The following is a 22,462-nucleotide window of genomic DNA, read 5'->3' on the forward strand; positions in this document are numbered from 1 at the left end:
CATTGCAAATTCGACGATGGCCGACAACTAACACTGTTACTGGGTCGGGAAAAATTCTCGAGTACTACATCAACCTGGCAGAAATGTCACCCGCTGGTAACCTTCAAAGGTAGAATGTACACCAATCTGAAGCAAGGTTACGTGAAAAGGTAGAAATTGAAGCTTTAACGTGTAATATTCGCATGAAAATGTCGCCAAAATTGTGCAGGCTCACCCATTTTGCTTCGTTGCGCGGTCGAGTTGCGCGCGTGACGCTCTCTTTTAACGGGAAGGAGAGAATATCTGATTTATTTTGGCCATTACAGTAACAGGAGAACACGAACGAGCCCCTGTTTTTAAAACGTGATGTCTGAGCTCACTTTCTCACCCAGCTTCGAACGAATTGCCGGGTGTAACGTCCATTTCACAATCAGAATTCGGTAGCATTGGTCATCAAATAATGCAGCAAACTCAACTGCTTGGTAAAATTCGGCCGAACGAAGCTGTGTCAGTTGAAATGAACATGTCTGTCGTACTGGGGTTGACATACATATGTAATGTTACTGGTATCATCACAGCAGAGGCTCTTTTCTAGCACCACAAATACATGTGTAATAATTGGGGTTAACAGTACTGATCTACTGATATATATACAAAACTAACATCTAATTGTGATTTCTCTGTTTCAGCTAACCATAACATCAGCAAAGTGATTGTCCAAACATGGCAGCACCAAAGAAGAGGAAAAGAGAGCCGCCGTTTGATGTGACGGGCATTGACTTCTCTGTCATTACCACTGCACTCAAGACAGGGGGCAGGATGATCGAACAGATCATAAACGGCATTCAGTATGGTAGTCCAGAGGTTGGTTGCAAACCCCTGACTGTCTGTTTTGTTACTTAATGTGTTGTTCTTGTGTACAACATTTTGACAGTATAGTGGACAACGGAAAAGTTGTTGCGATCTGTATGCAGACAGGGGCCGTGCTAGCTTCTTAACAAAGAAACAAGGCATACGCAGTGACAGGGGGAAAATGCATCGTGGACCAATATATTTTGCATTTTTTAGAAAGCACACACCAACACAAAGAAAACATGCACTCAAGACTCAGACACTCTACTTACTTAAGAATGGTGATCTTTCGCTCTAAATTCTAATTTTACACGTTCCCACCTATAGTGACATGGATTGGTAAGGTCAGCTAGTGTCTGTTCTATCCTCAGAAAAGCTAGTTTGTTAAAGCTAGTGTTTTGTAGTACTGTCCAGATCTGGACTTTGGTAGATTCTTTATGTCGCATTGGGCCTTGAGTTCTTCAGTCGTTTCAGACACGGGATTAGTAAGTCAGCACAAAGGCTCTGTATGAAGATGAGAAAAAGTGACACATAATTTTTGCATGTGCCATACATGTGATGAAGAAAAACTTCTTTTTTTTCAAGATACAACTGCAACAAATTATACAGGCCGAGTAATCGTCACTTGTTCGTGTGTGTGATGTACATAAAAAAGAATGCAGGGATGATATGATTAGTTATGAAGTGCGAGCAGGAATTTTAGGCATGGATACTTTCTATGTTGTGTTTGCGTGAATTCCTGTCTTCAAAGTGTCCAAAGCTTCTGGTATTCACAGTCCATTTTGTACACAGACTAAAAGTTATGTTCAGCGTGCATTGCTTGCAAAAAAATACATTTTATTTGCTGTTTCTTTCCCCCAGGTACGTTTGCTGATGATGGAGGAATGTGACTTCATCATAGAGTGCCGTGTCTGCCGAGGTCTATTCCGCGCTTTGCCAAACTTCATCGCTCACAAGCGAGTCTACTGCTGCGAAGCCTACTGCAATTACAACCCCCACACTCACTTTCAGCCAACTGCCACTTACACAGAGCCCACTGTTGTTGTAGAGCCCACAGACCCAGAAGAAAATGTTTCACACAGTTCTGGAAGGACTTCTCCGACAGATTCGAACAGGTCTGAAAGACAGAGCAGAGAGAGTAGCACTAGCAGAGAAAAGGATAGAAGCAGTAATGGTCAGCGATCTTCCAAACCTGGACCAAACAGTAACAAGCCAAAGGGAAAGACTGGCTCCAGTCAAGGCAAGGCAAGCACAGAGACTGGGGCTAAATTGAGTGAAGACCTAGGGAGCGGTAGGTCAGGAACCAGGACCAGATCCCAGCTGAGCAACAATACGGAAGATGGAACTGAGCAGGGTTTGTTGCTGCTGAAAGAGACTGTGTCTCGGATTGAAGCTGGAAAGCTTGGTCATTCCAAGCACTACGCTTTGCTGACAGGGGCTGCAGATAAAATGGAGAGAGAGAAGAGAGCAGAGGGGAATGCCACAGGTCTCAGTTTGACAACCATACCAACTACTCGTCAAGCGGTCCACGTCAGTAAAGACAAAGCTGTCGAAGGGGAAGTCACTCTTGAGGCAAACAGTGAAACCTCAACGTCTACTGCATCTTCTGTCCCAAACACATTGCCCGTCTCTCAACAAGACCGTGACGAGGAAACTGAAACTCAAGGAAATAAAAGCAAAATAGATAAAGAACCAGCAAAGAAGTCTTCAGAAAATATTTCCAAGCAAGCTGAAGGTCTAAATCCTGCACCTCAGGCCAGTAAGAATGCTCCTACTACCTCAAATCCCACACCATCAGATGAGAACACTCCATCTGAAAACAGTAAAGCTGCAAATGGAGGGAAGTCGATATCAGATGTCTCCACAGATGTTTCTCAAAAACCACAGACAAGAATAGCTAAAGCAACACTGAGAACCGTCACACGTGTGGTAAGGGAGCTGCGAAAAAAGAAAGAAGAAACAAGTTGGAAAGAGCAGGGGGAATCTGAAGAAGAAGCCAAGTCTTCACAGAAACACACTGCAAAGGTTCCACCAAAGGAAATGCCTATGCCTGCTACTTCAAACTCTCAGCCTAGGCCTAGTGGTAATGCCAAAAGGCATGACCCTGAAGAACAAACACAGAGGCAGACCAGTGCCTCAGCCCACAAAGACCAGACAACATCAAAAGCAGAAACTGTTTCTTCAGTGAAGGATGTCGGCTCTGGTGACAAAGTGATGCCGAAGCCTGTGGCTGTCCCTTCCACCTTTAAACCTCAGCTGCGTCAGTCAGCTAGAAATGCAGAAGCCAATGTTAGTGCTGAAAGACATAAGGCTGACCAGCAAACAAAGCGGTCAGACAGTCCCTCTATTTCTGGAACTCCAGCTGTATCACCAGGAGAAACAAAGAGAAGTTTGAGCGACAAAGTTATACCCAAAGCCACAACTACAGCAACAAATCCAAAACCTCAGGTTCGTCAGTCAGCTAGAAATTTAGATGGTCATGCTAGTGTTGTTGAAGAAGCAATGCGGCATGGGAGAAAGTCATTGACTCCCAAAAAACAGCCTGCGTCACAAGGAGGGGCTCGTCCTAGTGAAAAGCTTACACCCACCGCTACAACTTCTGAACCTCAAATGCGACTTTCACTCCGACGAACAGAAATTACCCCATTGAAAGATAAAGCTTCCTCAAATAAAGAAACTGTGTCTCCAAAGAAAAATAGCAGTGGCAGCTCGAGTGAGAAAATTGTGCCACAGCAAGCATCTCCACCAACAACCATCGTACATCAACTACGTGGCGCTGTGATCAAGGCAGAAGTGAGCACAAGCTTGGGAAAGGAAGAAGCCCCGCAAGAGGCACAAGGACAACCATCGTCATCACCTAGAAGAGAGGAGTCACCAAGTGCAAGGTCGGACGGTGAAGATGGAAATCTTCGCGCTGTGGTCAAGCGCTGTTTGACGGGCCGCCCCTGGGCTCTGCGAACTGGGTCGGTCAGCAGGGGAAGCGATGCAGGCAGCGTCAGCGAGACGGACAGCCAGGTGGACCGAGCGGAGTTACCTGTAGTCTTTGTATCACCCACGCAGCAAGACACGGATGAAGAGATGCGGCCTGCTCTGGACCTGGAGAATCTGTGCTGTCAACTTTGCAACGTAAGTAATAGTACAGTCAAACCTGTAAGTAATAGTACAGTCAAACCTGTAAGTAATAGTACAGTCAAACCTGTAAGTAATAGTACAGTCAAACCTCGCTTTGTTTTAAGACCCTCACTTTTACTTTTAGGACCCCGTCTCTTATATCCGCAATTTTCTGTTCAAAACATCTGTTTAATTATGCTTGTTTTTAAGACTCTCCTTCATAAAGACCTTTTTTCTCAAGTATCGGGGGCTCTTGAAACCAGTTATACTATAGTTTCAGAAATTCTTGTCTCTTATAGTTATAACTTATACTGAATGGAAAATGTGTGGATTAGTTAAAGACCAGCAGCCTCCGACTGTAGACTACAAGTGATTGCTTCATAATGAAGAAGTTAGTGTCGGGTACCTGCAGCCAGATAGTTCAGAGGCATCTCACATTCTGCTGGTATTGGTTGTTGTTTTGGTTGTTCAAGGAAAAGTTTCACGCTTATCATGATCTTTTTTTTTTCCTACCCTTTTGTCCTTCTCTTGATTCTTGCCCTTTCTCATTCTCCAGACATTGAGTGCTTGGCAGCAGTAAAACTTTTTTATCATGTCTGCTTTCAGATCAAGTTTTCCCAAAAGAAGTCACTGGCATATCACTGCCAGACACATCACTCGGGCACCAGAACCATCTACCCCTGTCCTTACTGCAAGCGCGTGTTTTATTACTTCTGGGGCCTAACCCGCCATCTCAACATAAACCACAAGAAGAACCCCTCTGACATCGACCGCATGCGCAAGAGTCTTGCGCGCCGGGCCTTCAAGCAAGACATCTCTAACATCTGCATCTCGGTCGTCCGAGGCCCGCTGACCCAGTCCCCAGAAGAGCAGCATGCTGGTCAGCAGAAGTCTCGCCACAGCGTGCCAGCCAAGATAGCCGTAGCCAAGTCCGTGCAAGGAGCGTCTGCTTCTCCGGGCCAGCGCACCGGAGCTATCGCCGTGGAAGTGGACATGCCTGCCTCCATGTTGTCGCTGCTACCGCAACGAAGACACAGGGTGGAGGTCATCAAGCCTGCTAATTTAAAGTCCGGGAAATCTGCAGATGACTACAAAATAGCCAACTTTGGTACAGAAAGCCTAACTTCACACAAGCAAGCTGGTGCAGAGAGATTACCCAGGCTCTTGGCTCGTCTCAACACTGACAGCGCCAGCAGGTCGAAGAGGATTCTTGCCAAGGCGCTGAGAGTGACACGAAGCAAGCGAGTGTACAGCCTTTTGGAAGAGCCCCTGTCACCCCCACCTGATGGGCAGTCAAGAGCTGACTCTCTTCCTGACTTTGAAGGTGTGGCTGTTGTGGAACAGCCTTCTGCTGAAAACTTAGAGCAGGAGTCTGAACTGTCACCCAAACAGCCAGCTTCAGCAGTGTCTGTTCCAATCTTCCGGCCACCCACACAAACCCAGCAGGATAAAATACCCAGGACAGCAACGATAGAAGTAATTGTCCACAAACAAAAATCAACTGTTTTAACTTCTACAGCTGGTTCAACATTTGAACCATTGTTAACTTGTGCTGGTGGAACGAACCATTCAACTGCTGTAGTTTCCAGTGCAAGCAAAGGAACAGTTCAGGACAGCTTTAAACACGCTGTCAGTACTCCTCAGGAGAAACAAGGTGCTTCAGCTAACGAGACATCAGTGCGAAAAGAGCCTGTAGTGATAGTATTAAGCAGGGAATCGCATGACAGAATAACGGCTGAGACTTCTAAATCGTCAGCTGCTGGACCAGGGGTTGCATCTGTCAACATGGCAGTTAGTGAAGCTGTTGTGTCACAGACTAATGCAAAAACTGTGTCCACAGCAGTGTCTAATAGTGATATAACCACCCGGGCTAGTAGGGATGTCAGTCCCAAAGCTCCAGTCACTCAGCCTAAACCTTCAGCAGTAGCTTCAGCACCATCTGCCAGGGACAGAGCCAGCCACTCCACACACCTCACTCGTACAAGAACTTCACAACCAGGGAATTCTACAGTGGGGAAGGACCCGTCAACTCATGCAGGCTCTCGAGACACCTCTCAAGCACATCTCACCCGAGGGAGAAACAGCTTGCCCTCTTCCCCCAAGCCCTCGGCCAACCGCCCCACCCCTTCCTCCCCAGGTCTCCTGCACATTTGCACTGGCTGCCACCGTGTGTTCGGTCGTAAGAGTAGTCTCATCTCCCACATGAAGATCTGCAGCAGGGTCAAAGCTTCTCAGTCGGCCTCTCCACAGAAGAGAACGGGCAGCCTTAACACTGCAGGTCGCACACCTCGGGGACAAAAAGCGGTCATCAAGGATGGTGCAAATACCAGGAAAGACACCCATGGCCGTACAGATAGTCAAGATTCACTTGGCAGGAGAGCATCGTCTTTTGGAACCAATAGTAGGAGTACACGAGAGACTTCAACTGAAAGGTCCGAACAAAAACAAAAACCGCCCCAAAAGTCTACAACGCCTCGGCAAAGTCAGACCAGACAGACCAGCAAGGAGGGTGCAGCACGGTCTCGGTCAGAACAGAGGTCTTCAAAAAACGTCAACTCCAAAGGCCGTTCCAGCAGAGAGAGCTCGGTGGAGAGTCGCACTGCTGGAGACACTGATGTTCACGCCCCTGGCCGGGCAGGTGAGAGGCAGTCACGATCTGGCGTGAGGCTGGACTCCAAAGCAGGCTCCAGCCGCGAAAGCTCTGTAGAAAGCGTGCGCACCAGAAGTTCTGATGTCAGACCTCATCTCCCGCCGGCAGAGGGACGGCATCGTACAGCGTCTGTCTCCAGCTCTGGTTCAAATCGTGACAGGTCTGTGGAGAGCAGAAAAAAAGAGGCCACAACCCACAGCAAAAGAAAATCTGATGAGGATCTGCTAGCTCTCTCGCGCAAGCGTCTGTCAGAACAGCTACAACAGGCAGCGGCCGTACCTGACACTAAGGGCAAAGTTGCTCCGCCGCCCAAGCCACAGCCGCTGAGGGTCATCACTACCACAGTGCTCAGGAAAAATCCACGTGAAAAACTTTCTGACCCTTCAACTTCTGGGGATCTGTCACCTCAGCCTTTGACAGAAAAAGCCGTCATCAGTAGAAGTGCTACCACTGGTTCCAGCCATAATAAACTTCAGCATTCATCAGAGAGTGCTGTCGTCGGTGGAAGTACGAAAACCATTTCCAGGAGCGTGCGACTTCGAGTGTCGGAGAGAGCCGCCATCGAGAAATTAGCTGAAAGAACGCTTTCCGTTCCAGAGAAGATGACAAAGGTGCAACTACCTCAAGTTCCAGAGAGTGACATCATTATGAAAACACTTTCCGCCCATCTCCTACGTCAGTCAAAGTTTGGAGGCAGAGTCTTGAGAAAAGCACCTTCTTCCCCAAAGAAGCAACCTACAGTAGCAGAGCCAGGTACCCCTGATCGTCGGCCGTCCTCTGAAGCTGAGTCGGCCGGAACTGACAAACACAAAGACCAACCAGTCAACATAGAGAACACGAACCTGTCTAAATCAGTCAACTCTGAGGCTGTTGAGCAACCAGTGGAGACAGGGAAAGTGGTGGAGATGGAGGGCTCTGACACAGTGACCGTTCCTGAAGAAGAGGAACATCAACAAGTTGACCACCAGGGGGAAGGAGCATCTGTGTCAAAGGAGGCCATGGAAGAGGAAAGCCGGCGACCGAGACGAAAACGTCGAGCTCCCTCCAGGCTCGTGGACATAGGGGACTCCCATGAAGGTACTGTCAACTGAAAGACGGGATTTTTTAACGTTTGTTTTACGGTGAGATTTTGACGTTTGTTGTACAGTAAGATTTTAACGTTTGTTGTACAGTGAAAACACAGAAATTCTTATTTTTTGAGATATATACTTTTTTTTAAATGGCTTGTACCGCACTAGTTATTGTAGGTAACTTTGCAAGAGTGTTGTTTGAATTTTAGGCATTGCTTTCATGAAAAAATCATAAAAACGTTATCTTACTCTTAGCGAATGCTCAATTATAATTTATAGTGTGGTAATACTGTAATTTTGTAAAGTAAAGATTGTACAGAACAAGAGAACTAGAACAAGAATCAAATTTGCCATTTAGCATTTAATACCAATCATTGGTCATTCACTGTTTGTCGAACAGGGAATATTCTCACTCACACTCACAGTGCCAATGTTTATTCACCCTGCATTTAGTGACCCATTCATGAGCTAATAATGTTCCATTTCTTTCCATTCAGAATCGGATAACGATGTCACAGTCCCATCCAAAAAAGTCCATCTCGAGCCTAGCGTCAGCCTAGCTCAAACCAGCAAAGATTTGAGCCCCAAGACAGCGCCAACCACAGAGCTCAGCCCTGCCGCTGCCCAGCCTGATGACACAGTAGCCATGGTAACGGAGGAAAAGGGAGGCGGCGCAGGGGCCACAGAGGAGGAGGATGAAGCGTCAAAGCTTGTAGAGGAGATCTGGATGGACAAGAAACCGGGACGACCCACGGAGCGCGTCAAGTCCAACAGAATTTACGTCGTGGAGCCTGCGCATTCTGGGCGTCTGACTTGTCAGGATACGCGCAAGGTAAACAATTTGAGTGTACTTGTTGTTTTGAGAAATTCGAGTATTTTCCCTGTGTTGTTAAATTTGGAAACTGGAGCAATCCTATCAGTATGCTGAGAGCAAGACCAGCTCAAGAGTGTCTCAGTGAAAGTTTTGCAGAAGTTTTCTTGTCTTCCACTCAAGAACACCATTTTGTTGGGCATGTAATTTAGTATTGTAATGCCTTTTTATCTCAAGTAGAGTTTTTGTCTTTAATTTTAAAGGGAGATAATCTGTGATTTTCTCAGTTGGTGTTCAAGAGCAATTGACCGGTTCAGTGTAAGATTGGCGTACACAAAAGTTTAAAGATAAGGCGTGGGTCGGTCTTTATTCTTTTGCCACAGAAAGCAGATCAGTCACTATTTTATTTCTACCACTATGCAGTGCAGAAATGTTAAAAGCTTGTTGGTCTTTACCAGTGAATATTTCTGCAGATAGGTATCAATCAAAACTAGTATTCTAAATTTAGAAATGATGTCTTCAGTCACTATAACTTATGAAAGGGTTTCTACTTCTATTATTAATTTGCTGTTGTGTATTTACTGTTAGACTATGATTTTGACTGGTGGGCTCTTATATCTACTAATAGACTATGACTATGACGAGCCATAAACGGTTGGCCGAGTGGTAAGGCGTCCGCCCCATGATCGGGAGGTCGTGGGTTCGAACCCCGGCCGGGTCATACCTAAGACTTTAAAATTGGCAATCTAGTGGCTGCTCCGCCTGGCGTCTGGCATTATGGGGTTAGTGCCAGGACTGGTTGGTCCGGTGTCAGAATAATGTGACTGGGTGAGACATGAAGTCTGTGCTGCAACTTCTGTCTTGTGTGTGGCGCACGTGAAATGTCAAAGCAGCACCGCCCTGATATGGCCCTTCGTGGTCGGCTGGGCGTTAAGCAAACAAACAAACAAATGAGCCATTAAGACATGTGCTTGATACACCAGGTGGGGCAGATTGTGGACGAGTCATGGTTGACCTGCCTGCAGTGTGACCAGAAGTTCACCAGCGTGTCCAACCTGCGACGTCACGCCATTCGACACCTGGGCTGGAGGCGATTCAAGTGTCGCCTCTGTCGCTTCTGCTCCTACAACAGGTGTGTGTGTGTGTGTTGACTTTAATGGAAGTTGAAATCGCAGATGTGAAAATGGATTGCATATGAATCCAAGATGGTGGGGGAGGGTGGTGTTTGGCTGGTCGATCAGTTGCTGTTTAGCATTTGCTGACTTTAAAGCCTCCACGTATGTTTTGTGAATTTTTAAATTGGTACATGACGATTTTGTCAGGTCGATTTTGGGGGTACCCTTACTTCTACAGCAGTCATGTTATCCCTGTAAAAAATCTTTGATACGAAAATTGTAGCAGATAGCATAGAAAGTTTGAATGAAATGACATGGAAATGAATGTTTTAGTTGGGTACGAAAATGGGTGCAATAATTTTATTGCTGAGTTTATTTTATGCTAAACAGGGTTACAGAAGGAAAAGAACAGTAATTAGTTACACTCCTATTTATACCCAGTCTTTTGATGTTACCACATTTATAATTTAGGCAGTGTATAAGAATACGACTGATGTCACAAAAGTTTTTGCTTAGAAGATGGGGTTAAAGTTTCTGAACTACAATCATTATAATTTTCAGATTTCTGTTCAATGTCAAGTGATTGTTCTGAAATCTGACAAAATGTCTTGTGACAACAGGTCCGAGTGCAACACCCACATCATGCGCTCGCATCCGGAACGACTCAGATTCTCAGGTAGCGGCGGTGCTCGCATCGACACCTTTATCACCGACCTCAACCGCCAGGCGGCCAGTGTGCGCAGTCTCAAGAAACGGCAGACGCTGGATAATCGGCGAAGGCAGGGGGAGGAGCAATCGGGAGGAGCGGATACTCGACAGTCAAGTCGCAGGAAGCTGAGACGACGGGAAGGAGGGGGAGTAGAGGCTGTTGCTGGTAAGCCTGGCTTAGAATCATCGTCAGTGGTGTTTCAATAGACCATGTTCGGAATTAGCTATGTCAAGTTTGTATGGGTTGTGGGAGAGTTTCTTTCGTCTGCTTTCATAGAAACACTGAGGCAAGCTTACAATGTCACGTGTAGCTTGCATCAATGTTTCTATGAAAAACAAGGGAAAGCAGCTTTTTTTTTTTTTCTTTTTTTTTTCCTTCTCTCTTTTCTTTTCTTCTTTATTTTATTTTTGTTTGTTTGTTTCATCCTCTTTTTTGCTTGTCCCGACGCTTGTTCCTTCTCCCAGTATGCTCCCATGCCGCCCCTTCCCAGCACTCACTACAACATCCACCCCTGAACTTCGTTTCGCCGCCAGACTTTGTCGAATCAATGAGCCCTCAGTGTTGGTCAGACACCTGGGCACCCTCACACATTTTACAGACACTCCAGGGAAGGATGTCAGGCTGCTGCGGTAGGCTACCCTCGGAAGATGACACTGCACTGCTGCTGAGTCACTTCGACGGTGCTCAGTATTGGTCCTGTTCCTGGCAAGGGACACGGGCACCGCTACCTACTAAGCCCTCTACTTACGACACTGACTGTTAAGTCGCGGAGCCAGACTGAGTGAGCGTCCCCTCAGAGAGCAGACCGCCACTGCGTCCTTTGTCGACCCCCCTGGAGCATCCCAGGCTGGCAGCAGAATATTCAGGGATGGCTAGAACAGAAACACTGGGACCAAGGTCACCATGAGAGCCCTGAGCAGGAAGGGTCACAAGAATCGAGACAAGTGTTTTTTATTTTCGCGCTTTCTTAGTCAATCGCATTCGTGAAGTGAATGACACTCGGCTGTGTGATCCCAGCCTTCCCATTGGAACTTTAGCACTTCCACTCTGGGTAGGAGCCGACCGAAGCTCGAAAAACCCACGCACCCCTTATGGCATTCGAACCACGATCTCCCGGCCCGCAGTCCGATGCACTAACCACTGCGCCTCGGGGGCCGGTAAGGGAAAGCAGCTATTCCACAACCCATAAAACCTGATAAGAGTTATTTCTGGAATTTGTTTGTTTTTCGACTGGTTTGATTTCAAATGGTTTTCCTTTCAAAATTTTTCACATTATTCTCCAACAAATGTCATCTTGGATCAGCCTTGGGAAACACCATCTCTAATTTAGTATTTACTACTAAACTTAAAAGGGGTCTTAGTCCAGCATTTCAATCTAAGTTTATTCAGATATGACTACAGCGCTAGTTCTGGTACATAGTCAATGCAGTAATGTCAATCGTGGTTCTGCTTGTAGGGCTGTTGACGCTTGAGAGACAGAAAAAGATGGCTACCCTGAAAGAAAAAGTTATTATCAATGAATTTGTCGGCATGACTAGTTTAAAGATTTCTCCAAAACAGAAGAGGTCTTATAAGAGCGGAAGGCTTAGAATAGAGGTATAGCTTAAAGGTCCTTGTCTACATTTCTATACCCAAATCGCCATTTGACCAGTAAAATGCACAGTCTATTATCTACAAATATCAACAATGCACCCCCTTTCGATCAGGAAAGACGAAGCCAGTGTAGCCGTTTGAAAATTCATTGTAGTATTCCAGCGTAGTACTCATAGTAGGATATCCTTATTTGGAAAATGCCAAGCGCAAAACTCCTCTCAAATCCAGGGACTGGGTGGCCGAGTGGTAACGCACTTGCGCTCGGAATCGAGAGGTTGCGTGTTCGACCCTGGGTCAGGCCGCTATTTTCTCCCCCCTTTCCTAACCTAGGTGGTGGGTTCAAGTGCTAGTCTTTCGGATGAGACGAAAAACCGAGGTCCCTTCGTGTACACTACATTGGGGTGTGCACGTTAAAGATCCCACGATTGACAAAAGGGTCTTTCCTGGCAAAATTGTATAGGCGTAGATAAAAATGTCCACCAAAATACCCGTGTGACCTGGAATAATAGGCCGTGAAAGGTGGATGCAGCGCCTAAAGGCAGTCGATCTACTGGCCGATGTGAATGCGTGATATATTGTGTAAAAAATTCCATCTCACACGGCATTAATAGGTAACATGCGCCTTGAGTCGCCTTGTGTGGTGAGATACGTGCGCGATATAAATCCTCGTAAATAAATAAATAAATAAATAAAAAATCCCGTGCATTTCGTGCGTTTAAAAAAAAAGCGGGGACAGCGCCCCAGTGTCAAACTGTTGCGGCACTTGTTTGGGCGTGGCTATAAGCATAGTGACATGAATTTGATTGGTCAGTATTTTTAGGCAAAGCGCATGTTCTCAGCAAACAGAAAACAAAATCTTGGAAGCGTGAGTCACGCTACCCAAAAATGAAATCTTTTTTTACATATATTTTTTTTTTCTATAACTTTTTTCCCCATGGTTCATTCGTCATCTGACATAACTTTTTAGCGAAATCTAACCATAAGATTATTGAAAAAAAGCAATAATGTAGACGACAACCTTTAACAACTTATGACTATGAGGAGAAAAATCTGAGAAAACAAGGGAGGAAACTCTTAAAGTGGAGGATTCTTTGGACTTAAAACTATCAGGGTCTTGCAAATAACCACTGGTGGATATGAATTGCCTAAAACTAGACAATCGTCCTTGTTTGTTTTCAGAATGTGTCGGAAGGAAAACGTCACAAAGACCATTGATTACCAGATCAGATCTTGAAAATAAAGCACCAAAAGAAGTGATGTGTGAAAGAAAAGATAGCCTGTGAATTTTGGGCACTATCAAGTTCAAGTTAGAAGCAGGCGTCTATGATAGCATTATTAATGATCGAGGTTAGAAAGTCAGTGATCAGGCTGTAAAAAAAGGATCTTTCAGTCGGTGCTGGCTGCTTTGTTGTTGGAAAGGAAGTGACTGTCCAAGATTCAAATGTATCCCATACAGAGATACCTCTTCAAAGGGTCGGTTATGGTCTGGTGAGAGTTCTAACTGGGCCAAATTAGTGCGCACAGGCACACACACGCACGAACACACTAACACACATACACATAAATGCATAGAAGTACACACACATGTATACCAGCACAGTCACACATAATCTGGTTATTATTCATTCTCTCTGTAAATCACACCTCTGTTTTTCAGGTACATCTTCCAGCGCTGACAAGAGTTCTCTCGACACTCCTGACATCGGTACTCCCAACAACAGTACTCCCGACAACAGTACTCCCAACAACAGCACTCCAAACAACAGCACTCCAGATATCAGTGTTCCTGACAACAGCACTCCCAACACTCCTGACAAAGGTACTACTAACACCCATGGCGACAGTACCTCTACCAACAGTAGTCCCAGCACCACCACCACACGCTCCTCAGCTCACAGAAAGTCCGTCACACCTGCTTCTGAAGACGTTTCTAGAAGTAGACGTTCTGTCTCAACTGCCTTTAACATCTCAACAAGGAACTCACCGCGTACGTTCGACACTCGCCCCTACCCCCGCCCTGACACCACTGCCACCCTCAACACTCGCAAAGGATCCTACGTCAAGCCTGACGCCCCGTCACTGTCACACACTGGGGAGGAGGAAGCAACAAGATCTCCCTCTAGCAGCAAGGATAGACAGAATGATATTGAATTGAACAAATCTGCTTCGAGTAGTAAGGAGAGGCTGAGCGATATTGAATTGAAAAAATCTGCTTCGAGTAGCAAGGAGACACTTAGCGATATTGAATCCAAAAGATCTCTCTCCAATAGCAAGGAGAAACAGACTGATACTGGTGTCAAGGAGAAACTGGAAGTTAAAGTTAAAAATCTTGGGCCCAATTCCCAAGAATTAGGTACGTGTGCATGTGAGGTATCTTCGGAGAAAGGAGTTGATGAGATAGTGGTAAAGTCTCAAACCTCTGACTCTGAGGTGTCTCCATCAAAAGGAACTGGCGAGAGAGTGTTAAAATCTCATTCCTCTGAGATGCCTTCACAGAAAGGAATTGAACAAAGAGTGTTAAAATCTCATACCTCTGATGTATCATCGCAGAAAGGAGCTGACGAGAGAGTGTTGAAATCTCATGATAGAAAAGCTCCCAAAACAAGGCCTGAAAAATCCAACACTTCAGACGCGCTAACAGAAGAAGCTAGCAAGAAATCTGTAAGCAGTTGCAGCGCAACAAATACAGCCAAGGTAGCTACAATGAAAAACGTTCCTGTAGTTTCTTCAAGCACAAAGCCTGGGGCAGACCTTCCAGCAAAGAACAAGGGCTCAGAACCTGAAAGTGTAACAATCCCGGGTCTTTTGGAGAGTGTTGATGAAGGTAAAGTCCAGAAAAGCAGTGAGAAAACGGAGGGAGAGCAAAACGACACAAACAGCAACAATGGTGATGCAAGAGTGCACAAAACGCGGACCCAGAAAGCGGCAGAAGAATCTCCTCCAGAAGGGAAAGAACATGTGGGAGAAAAGCATGCCATTGATAAGACTGATGACAATCTGTTGAAAGGACAGTTTGAAGAGTTGAAGACTCTCCCCAAGCATTTCATGTCAGATGACGCTAGTCCTGCCTCAGTGGAAATGTCTGAAGACAATTGATCAAGTTTGTCTGGGCTTGTGGTTCTGTATCTTATCCTTCTGTCATGACTCTCGTGAAGGTAATGAGTATTAGGCCATGAAAAAGTTGATGGATGTTTCTGATTCCCCAAACAACCCTGTTTTCTATTTTCTACCGACCCTGGCACTTTTTTTGACCCTTAAAAAAAAACACAAAAAAAACCTGACTAGTTTTAAATTTTACAGGCTTCACAAGGAAAGTTATTCTTCCTCGAAATGCAGGGGACATAGCTCGCACAATTTCCTACCAATAAAAAGCCGCTTGTGTGTGTAAATAAGAAAATCAAAACAAAACAAAAGTAACTAACCTATTGACCAGGGCTATTTGTAATTGGCTTTGTCATCAGAAACAAACATTTTATTTTTGATGGCCTTACCTGTCACCCTGGGGACTAGCTGAAAGTGTCCCCTCCTTGTGAGTGTCCTTTCCTGGCAGGGATAGTTCTGTCACGGACCAATCGACAACAAATGGTGACGCCCTCATCTTATCAAGGGGCCTAACATTTCAGGTACAATACCTACCTAACGCTCAGGATCATCAAAAGTGTTCGTTTGTTGTGTGTGTTCGTCACAGTGGAGGTAATTCGGTTAGCTTGATGTTGATAGACAAGAGACAATGGATGGTGTTCTTCATGTGAAGTTGTCCTCGCATTGCAAGTAATGTACAATCGCTGTTCTCATGTGTATACACATGCAGATCTCCACAGGGAAGTTGCTTAAGAAGACTAACACGTAGTGTGACCAATGTCGTTTGTCATCATACACTGATTTGCTTGCTTTGTGGACAAAGTCCATGGTTTCTTGAGACAGTCTTTTCGCATGATGAAAGCAGTTGCTAACAAATTCATTGTTGAAAATAAAACTAACAATGTTTAACTGCCACGTTGTAAGGTGACTGATGTGTGTCTGCTTTTCATTGGCTTTGATTCTGTACAGAATATGTTTAAATCTCAAAACAATGCAGCTGAAAAGTTACACTTGCAGGCTAGGCCTGCTTCAACTGTGTCAAGTGATTGCTGTAAATAATCAAATGTAGGGAAGGTCGCCCAGAAACGTTACTTTATGTTCATTCTGAAACTAAATCCATGACAATCACGTGCACCTTGCATAGAATCTATAGCTCGTCATGACAGGTATACAGTGGTATCTGTGATAAGAGGACACTGTTTTAGTGGTTGTATCAGCCAAAAATATCCTGACCCTGCTAGTGTCTTTGCCTGACAATAGCGTTTAGTAAAGGTGAAAGACCAACAGAAACCAAAATGTTCTGTTTCAGTGGTTATATCAGCCAAAAATATCCCAACTCTGCTGGTGTCGTTTCCTGACTATTTTTTTTTAGTAAAGTTGAAAGACCAATAGAATCCAAAGTGTTCTGTTTCAGTGGTTGTATCAGCAAAAAATATCCTAACTCTGCTAGTGTCTTTGTCTGACAATAGTGTTAAGTGAAGTTGAAAGACCAATAGATTACCAAAGTGTTCTGTTTCAGTGGTTGTATTAGCCAAAAATATCCTAACTCTGCTGGTGTCTTATCCTGACAATTATTTGTTTAGTAAATTTGAAAGACCAATGGAAACCAGTTTTCTCAACTAGGTGCGCTATCATCAGAGGGTCCCGACATTGCATGTACCACAGTAGTGTGTTCAAGTTGAAAGACTGACAGAAAACACAGGTGTCTTTTGTAGGACTAGGCGGCATTTTCTTCTTCTTCTGCGTTCGTGGGCTGAAACTCCCTCGTACACTCGTGTTTTTTGCACGAGTGGAATTTTACGTGTATGACCGTTTTTTACCCCGCCATTTAGGCAGCCATACGCCGTTTTCGGAGGAAGCATGCTGGGTATTTTCGTGTTTCTATAACCCACCGAACTCTGACATGGATTACAGGATCTTTTTTGTGCGCACTTGGTCTTGTGCTTGCGTGTACACACGGGGGTGTTCGGACACCGAGGAGAGTCTGCACACAAAGTTGACTCTGAGAAATAAATCTCTCGCCGAACGTGGGGACGAACTCACGCTGACAGCGGCCAACTGGATACAAATCCAGCGCGCTACCGACTGAGCTACATCCCCGCCCGGCGGCATTTTCTCATGGAAGAGGTTTCACAGTTGTTTGTAGTTGTGCTAAGGCAAAAAAAAACAAGTCGCGTAAGGCGAAAATACAATATTTAGTCAAGTAGCTGTCGAACTCACAGAATGAAACTGAACGCAATGCCATTTTTCAGCAAGACCGTATACTCGTAGCATCGTCAGTCCACCGCTCATGGCAAAGGCAGTGAAATTGACAAGAAGAGCGGGGTGGTAGTTGCGCTAAGAAGGATAGCACGCTTTTCTGTACCTCTCTTTGTTTTAACTTTCTGAGCGTGTTTTTAATCCAAACATATATCTATATGTTTTTGGAATCAGGAACCGACAAGGAATAAGATGAAAGTGTTTTTAAATTGATTTCGACAATTTAATTTTGATAATAATTTTGATATATTTAATTTTCAGAGCTTGTTTTTAATCCGAATATAACATATTTATATGTTTTTGGAATCAGCAAATGATGGAGAATAAGATAAACGTAAATTTGGATTTTATAAATTTTTATTTTTTTTTACAATTTTCAGATTTTTATAATGACCAAAGTCATTAATTAATTTTTAAGCCACCAAGCTGAAATGCAATACCGAAGTCCGGGCTTTGTCGAAGATTACTTGACCAAAATTTCAACCAATTTGGTTGAAAAATGAGGGCGTGACAGTGCCGCCTCAACTTTCACGAAAAGCCGGATATGACGTCATCAAAGACATTTATCAAAAAAATGAAAAAAACGTTCGGGGATTTTATACCCAGGAACTCATGTCAAATTTCATAAAGATCGGTCCAGTAGTTTAGTCTGAATCGCTCTACACACACACACACACACACACACAGACACACACACACACACACGCACATTCACCACGACCCTCGTTTCGATTCCCCCTCGATGTTAAAATATTTAGTCAAAACTTGACTAAATATAAAAAATAGGTGTGGTTGAGGTAACATAGCCAAAAAAAATAAGGTAGGAAGGTAGGCAATCACTTTTTTTTTAAACTTTTTTTTCTAATGTGTACAAATTAAACCTACTTGACAGGGAAATAAGTGTGCGACTCGAGCGCTTTCGCTTTCATTGCGTTTTCTGCACTCGTTTTTGTTTTTTTTGTGGTTTTTTTTGACAAATGTAATAAAAAGTTATAGGGTCGGCCCCTAAAAATAGGGTAGGTCGGGTTACCGTAACCACACCTATTTTGTTTTAGGCCTAACGGTCACAGGTACCACTACCACTGTGGGACATTGATAGTACACTGTGTTAGACTACCCTGCACTGCTATGGCTAGGTTAGTTAGGATCACTTTATGTGGTCTAATTCTGACTGAAAAAACTCATTAAAACAAGTCGCGTAAGGCGAAATTACTACATTTAGTCAAGCTGTATAACTGCGGACTTCCTGGCAGCCACTGGTCTGAGGATTTAGCACGGCCATCAACATCGAACGCAGAAGAAGAAGAAGTCAAGCTGTCGAACTCACGGGATGAAACTGAACGCACTGTATTTTTTCACCAAGACAGTACAGCTTCGTCAATCCCCGCGTGAAGGAAATCGCTCACCTCCCACGTGCAAAACGTAGTGATATTGACACGCCAGATTAGCGCGGTAGCGTATTGTGCTAAGCAGGAAAGCGCGCTTTTCTGTATTCTTGTTAACTTTCTGAGCTTGTTTTGAATCCAACCTATCATATCTATATGTTTTTGTAATCAGGAAATGATAAAGAATAAGATGTAATCATATTTGGATCGATTTCTTAAATTTTAATCGTAAGATTAATTAATCTATTTTCGTTAATTGTGATCGTTAAGAGTAAACATGATATGTATATATTTTTAGATTCAGAATGTGATGAAGAATACGATGCAATCAATTTTAAATCTGTTTGCAAAAAATCGATTTTAATGACAACTTTAATGAGCAAACTCATGAATTAATTTTTAAGGGGAGAGGTGGCACAAAAAATGAAATCTGAATATTTGTAAGTTTTCTTTGAAGTTTAGGGGTACTTTATATCCTCCGAAAGCGGGGAGTTAGGTATGTGTCCAAGGGGGAGTTAGGTATGTGTTCAAGGGGGAGTTAGGTATGTGTCCAAGGGGGAGTTAGGTATGTGTCCAAGGGGGAGTTAGGTATGTGTCCAAGGGGGAGTTAGGTATGTGTCCAAGGGGGAGTTAGGTATGTGTCCAAGGGGGAGTTGTCCAACAAATGTTGTACTCGCCTTTGGCTAGTGATTCTGAAAATGTACTAGCCAGCGTGCAAACTTTACTTGCCAAACCAACAATTTGTTGCTGCAACTTGACTCGCATTTGGCGAGTAGATGAACATTTTTACTCGCCAGTTACATGTTTCTACTCGCAAATACTCGCCACTTTCAGGCCTGGGTATGTACCTTTAGCTTGAAGTAAAATGACACAAGGAAGGGAGGAGATAGATTGACAACGTACACATCAGGCCTTCTATAGGACAATGTAGTGCAAGGCAGGAGATTTGTGTGCCATGCAAGCAGTGAGCTGCACTATTACATGGTAGTCTTAAAGTGAATGAGGATTTGATAGAATCCCTTTGTTTTCGAAATGCCAATCAATTCTAGTTTTAATGAGTATCACCAGGTTTGTTTATGCGTTTTGAGTTCAGACCGTAGGGAGATTTTTTTCAGGAAGAATAAAGGTCAGAACTTGTCCAGGTGCACCCCCCCCCCCCCCCCCCTCCCTCCATACCAATGACCTCAAGTGAGTCTTTCAGTAACTTCATGAATCTTGATGTTGTAAAGTTACAGTGACTGACAGTTTTAATTCTTCTGCAGGAAGGCTGTAAAGGCATACAGTCATATTTTCTTTATTCTGATCAGGATCAGGATCGATACGTTGCAGGAACCTTTTTAGGTTATCGTCGTATTTTATCTGTTCAAAAATATGGTTGTACGTACATGTAGTTCAGGGTTCGACACTAGCGGGGGCGGGGGGCGGAACGCCCCAGAGTTTTGTGTTCCGCCCCAAACATTGCCGAAGCTTGGGGCCCACTCCGCCCCAGGATAAATTCCAACTGACAATGACAAACCGAAAATTCCAATGCCAGAGCCAATCACTAAAAATCGCCAGTCAAAGTCGTCACTGAAATTTGCGTTACGATCAATGCCGCAGTCAAGAAAAAAACCATATTGAAATCATCGAAGGACAATGCCGCAAGGGAAATAGCTCTCAGATTGTGCTCTTTAGCATGAGAGATAAGTATCGCCTTCAAATGCCAAACGCAAAATGTGGCGACACATCCCTGGTGTAAAAAGACATGGAAATGAAGATGAAGAACAGGGTGGAGAGAAACGATGCAGCCAAAAGCGCGAAGTGCTGTCGTAATTTCAATGTCAAATGGTTGAAAGAATTTCCCTGGCTTCAGTACGATGAAGAAAAACAGACAATGCATTGCCGCACGTGAATACTCAATCAATACTGAGAGTGGGCCCCAGATTTTTGTTTTCCGCCCCAGCAATTTCCATCTCTGGGGCCAGTGTGGCCCCAGGCCAAATAAGTTAGTGTCGACCCCTGTAGTTAGTGTATGGGGTTTGTTTTATCAGTCTGTTTAGAATAACTGCTGTAATTTGCATGCTTTTTTTTCTCTCGTGGTTTTTATGTTTTGGTTTGCTGCTTGTCTTCTGGGTCTTGTTTCAGATGCAAAGGTTTTCATTTGTTGTTCATTAAGAACAAATTATGTCCCCTGTATACATGTTAGCGAGACAGGGCATCTCGGTGAACGGGTTTCGGTCAGCCAGGACTCGGTCTCCGTGAAAACGTTTTAGGTCAGTGTTTGTGTCAAGGTCAAAAGATTGACCAAATGTCTCATTTTCTCTTTCACTTTTTGGGGCGTCAAGATTGACACCGGAGAATGTCAAATATAGTAATCTCATAGTTAAATTCATTCTAATGCAGATGTCTTGCATTGTTTTCATTTGATTTTTCATTTCTAAGCAACAGTAACAGTTTTTGATTGAGAACTTTCATTTTGCGCATGTTAATTATTTATTGAACTGAAAGTTTATCATTAAGGAACGGCAATGTTACCTGACAAAGAAGGTTTTAGAATTATAATGTGAAATAAGCTTTCTTAGTTATTGGAAACATGATCACAACAACAAGAGAAGTCATGTTGTGACCCCCCGCGGGTTAGGGGGAAGAATTTACCCGATGCTCCCCAGCATGTCGTAAGAGGCGACTAACGGATTCTGTTTCTCCTTTTACCCTTGTTAAGTGTTTCTTGTATAGAATATAGTCAATGTTTGTGAAGATTTTAGTCAAGCAGTATGTAAGAAATGTTAAGTCCTTTGTACTGGAAACTTGCATTCTCCCAGTAAGGTCATATATTGTACTACGTTGCAAGCCCCTGGAGCAATTATTTGATTAGTGCTTTTGTGAACAAGAAACAATTAACAAGTGGCTCTATCCCATCCCCCCCTTTCCCCGTCGCGATATAACCTTGAAAGGTTGAAAACGACGTTAAACACCAAATAAAGAAAGAAAGAAAGAAAGTCATGTTGTGATATTTTTCTTCTTGTCAACATTGTCAACACTTGTTGAAGTATTACATTTGTGAAATATATTTATGTGTCTTGCTGTGTTTGTGTATGGATGCTGTGTTTATTTGTGTGTGTCAAAAAGGGAAAAAAACAGAATTCACTCACTCACTACTGTTTATATTTAGACAATGTTACCAGGATGAAGGACCGGCACGGTTGGCCTAGTGGTAAGGCGGCCGCCCCGTGATCGGGAGGTCGTGGGTTCGAACTCCGGCCGGGTCATACCTAAGACTTTAAAATTGGCAATCTAGTGGCTGCTCCGCCTGGCATCTGGCATAATGGGGTTAGTGCTAGGACTGGTTGGTCCGGTGTCAGAATAATGTGACTGGGTGAGACATGAAGCCTGTGCTGTGACTTCTGTCTTGTGTGTGGCGCACGTTATATGTCAAAGCAGCACCGCCCTGATATGGCCCTTTGTGGTCGGCTGGGCGTTAAGCAAACAAACAAACAAACCAGGATGAAGCAACAGTCTGTATCTATATACACGCACACATTAGCGCACACACACATACACAAGCAGGCACGTACATGTACATGCAGGGCTGAGATTCGAACTCTGAACCTTCCACATGGAAGGTCGACGTCCTAAATCAAAACAAATCAAATCAAATTAGCTTCATTATCTCACATTGAGAAATGTCAGTGGTGGTGCATGTAACACAAAGACCAACAAAACACTACAACATTTATTTTAAATGTATTGGAAATCTTAATTGAAGGTACAATGAACGCTTGTGAAGCATGTTTGAAAAATGAATGTCACTCAAATGCTGTTAGGAATTGGAGTACGCTCATTTTTCTGAAAATACTCCACATTTGTT

The 22,462-nt window shown here is 44.1% G+C and overlaps 1 protein-coding gene across 2 annotated transcripts; it reads left to right on the forward strand.

Moving 5' to 3' along the window:
* The first annotated feature begins 5 nt into the window (after positions 1 to 5).
* On the forward strand, positions 6 to 21,664 carry LOC138979947 (microtubule-associated protein futsch-like). 2 transcript variants are annotated; one of them, XM_070352715.1, is made up of 8 exons: positions 6 to 109; positions 669 to 843; positions 1,693 to 3,957; positions 4,549 to 7,669; positions 8,160 to 8,494; positions 9,457 to 9,605; positions 10,209 to 10,462; positions 13,548 to 21,664. In XM_070352715.1, exons 2-8 carry the CDS (start codon positions 703 to 705, stop codon positions 14,984 to 14,986), a joined length of 7,704 nt encoding a protein of 2,567 aa, XP_070208816.1. In that variant the 5' UTR covers positions 6 to 109; positions 669 to 702; the 3' UTR covers positions 14,987 to 21,664. The 2 variants fall into 2 exon arrangements, with proteins under 2 accessions (XP_070208816.1, XP_070208815.1); XM_070352714.1 differs by having other exon boundaries at positions 27 to 149.
* The last annotated feature ends 798 nt before the right edge of the window (positions 21,665 to 22,462 follow it).

Source organism: Littorina saxatilis, linkage group LG11, assembly GCF_037325665.1.
Source record: "Littorina saxatilis isolate snail1 linkage group LG11, US_GU_Lsax_2.0, whole genome shotgun sequence".
Classification (NCBI taxonomy): domain Eukaryota; kingdom Metazoa; phylum Mollusca; class Gastropoda; order Littorinimorpha; family Littorinidae; genus Littorina; species Littorina saxatilis.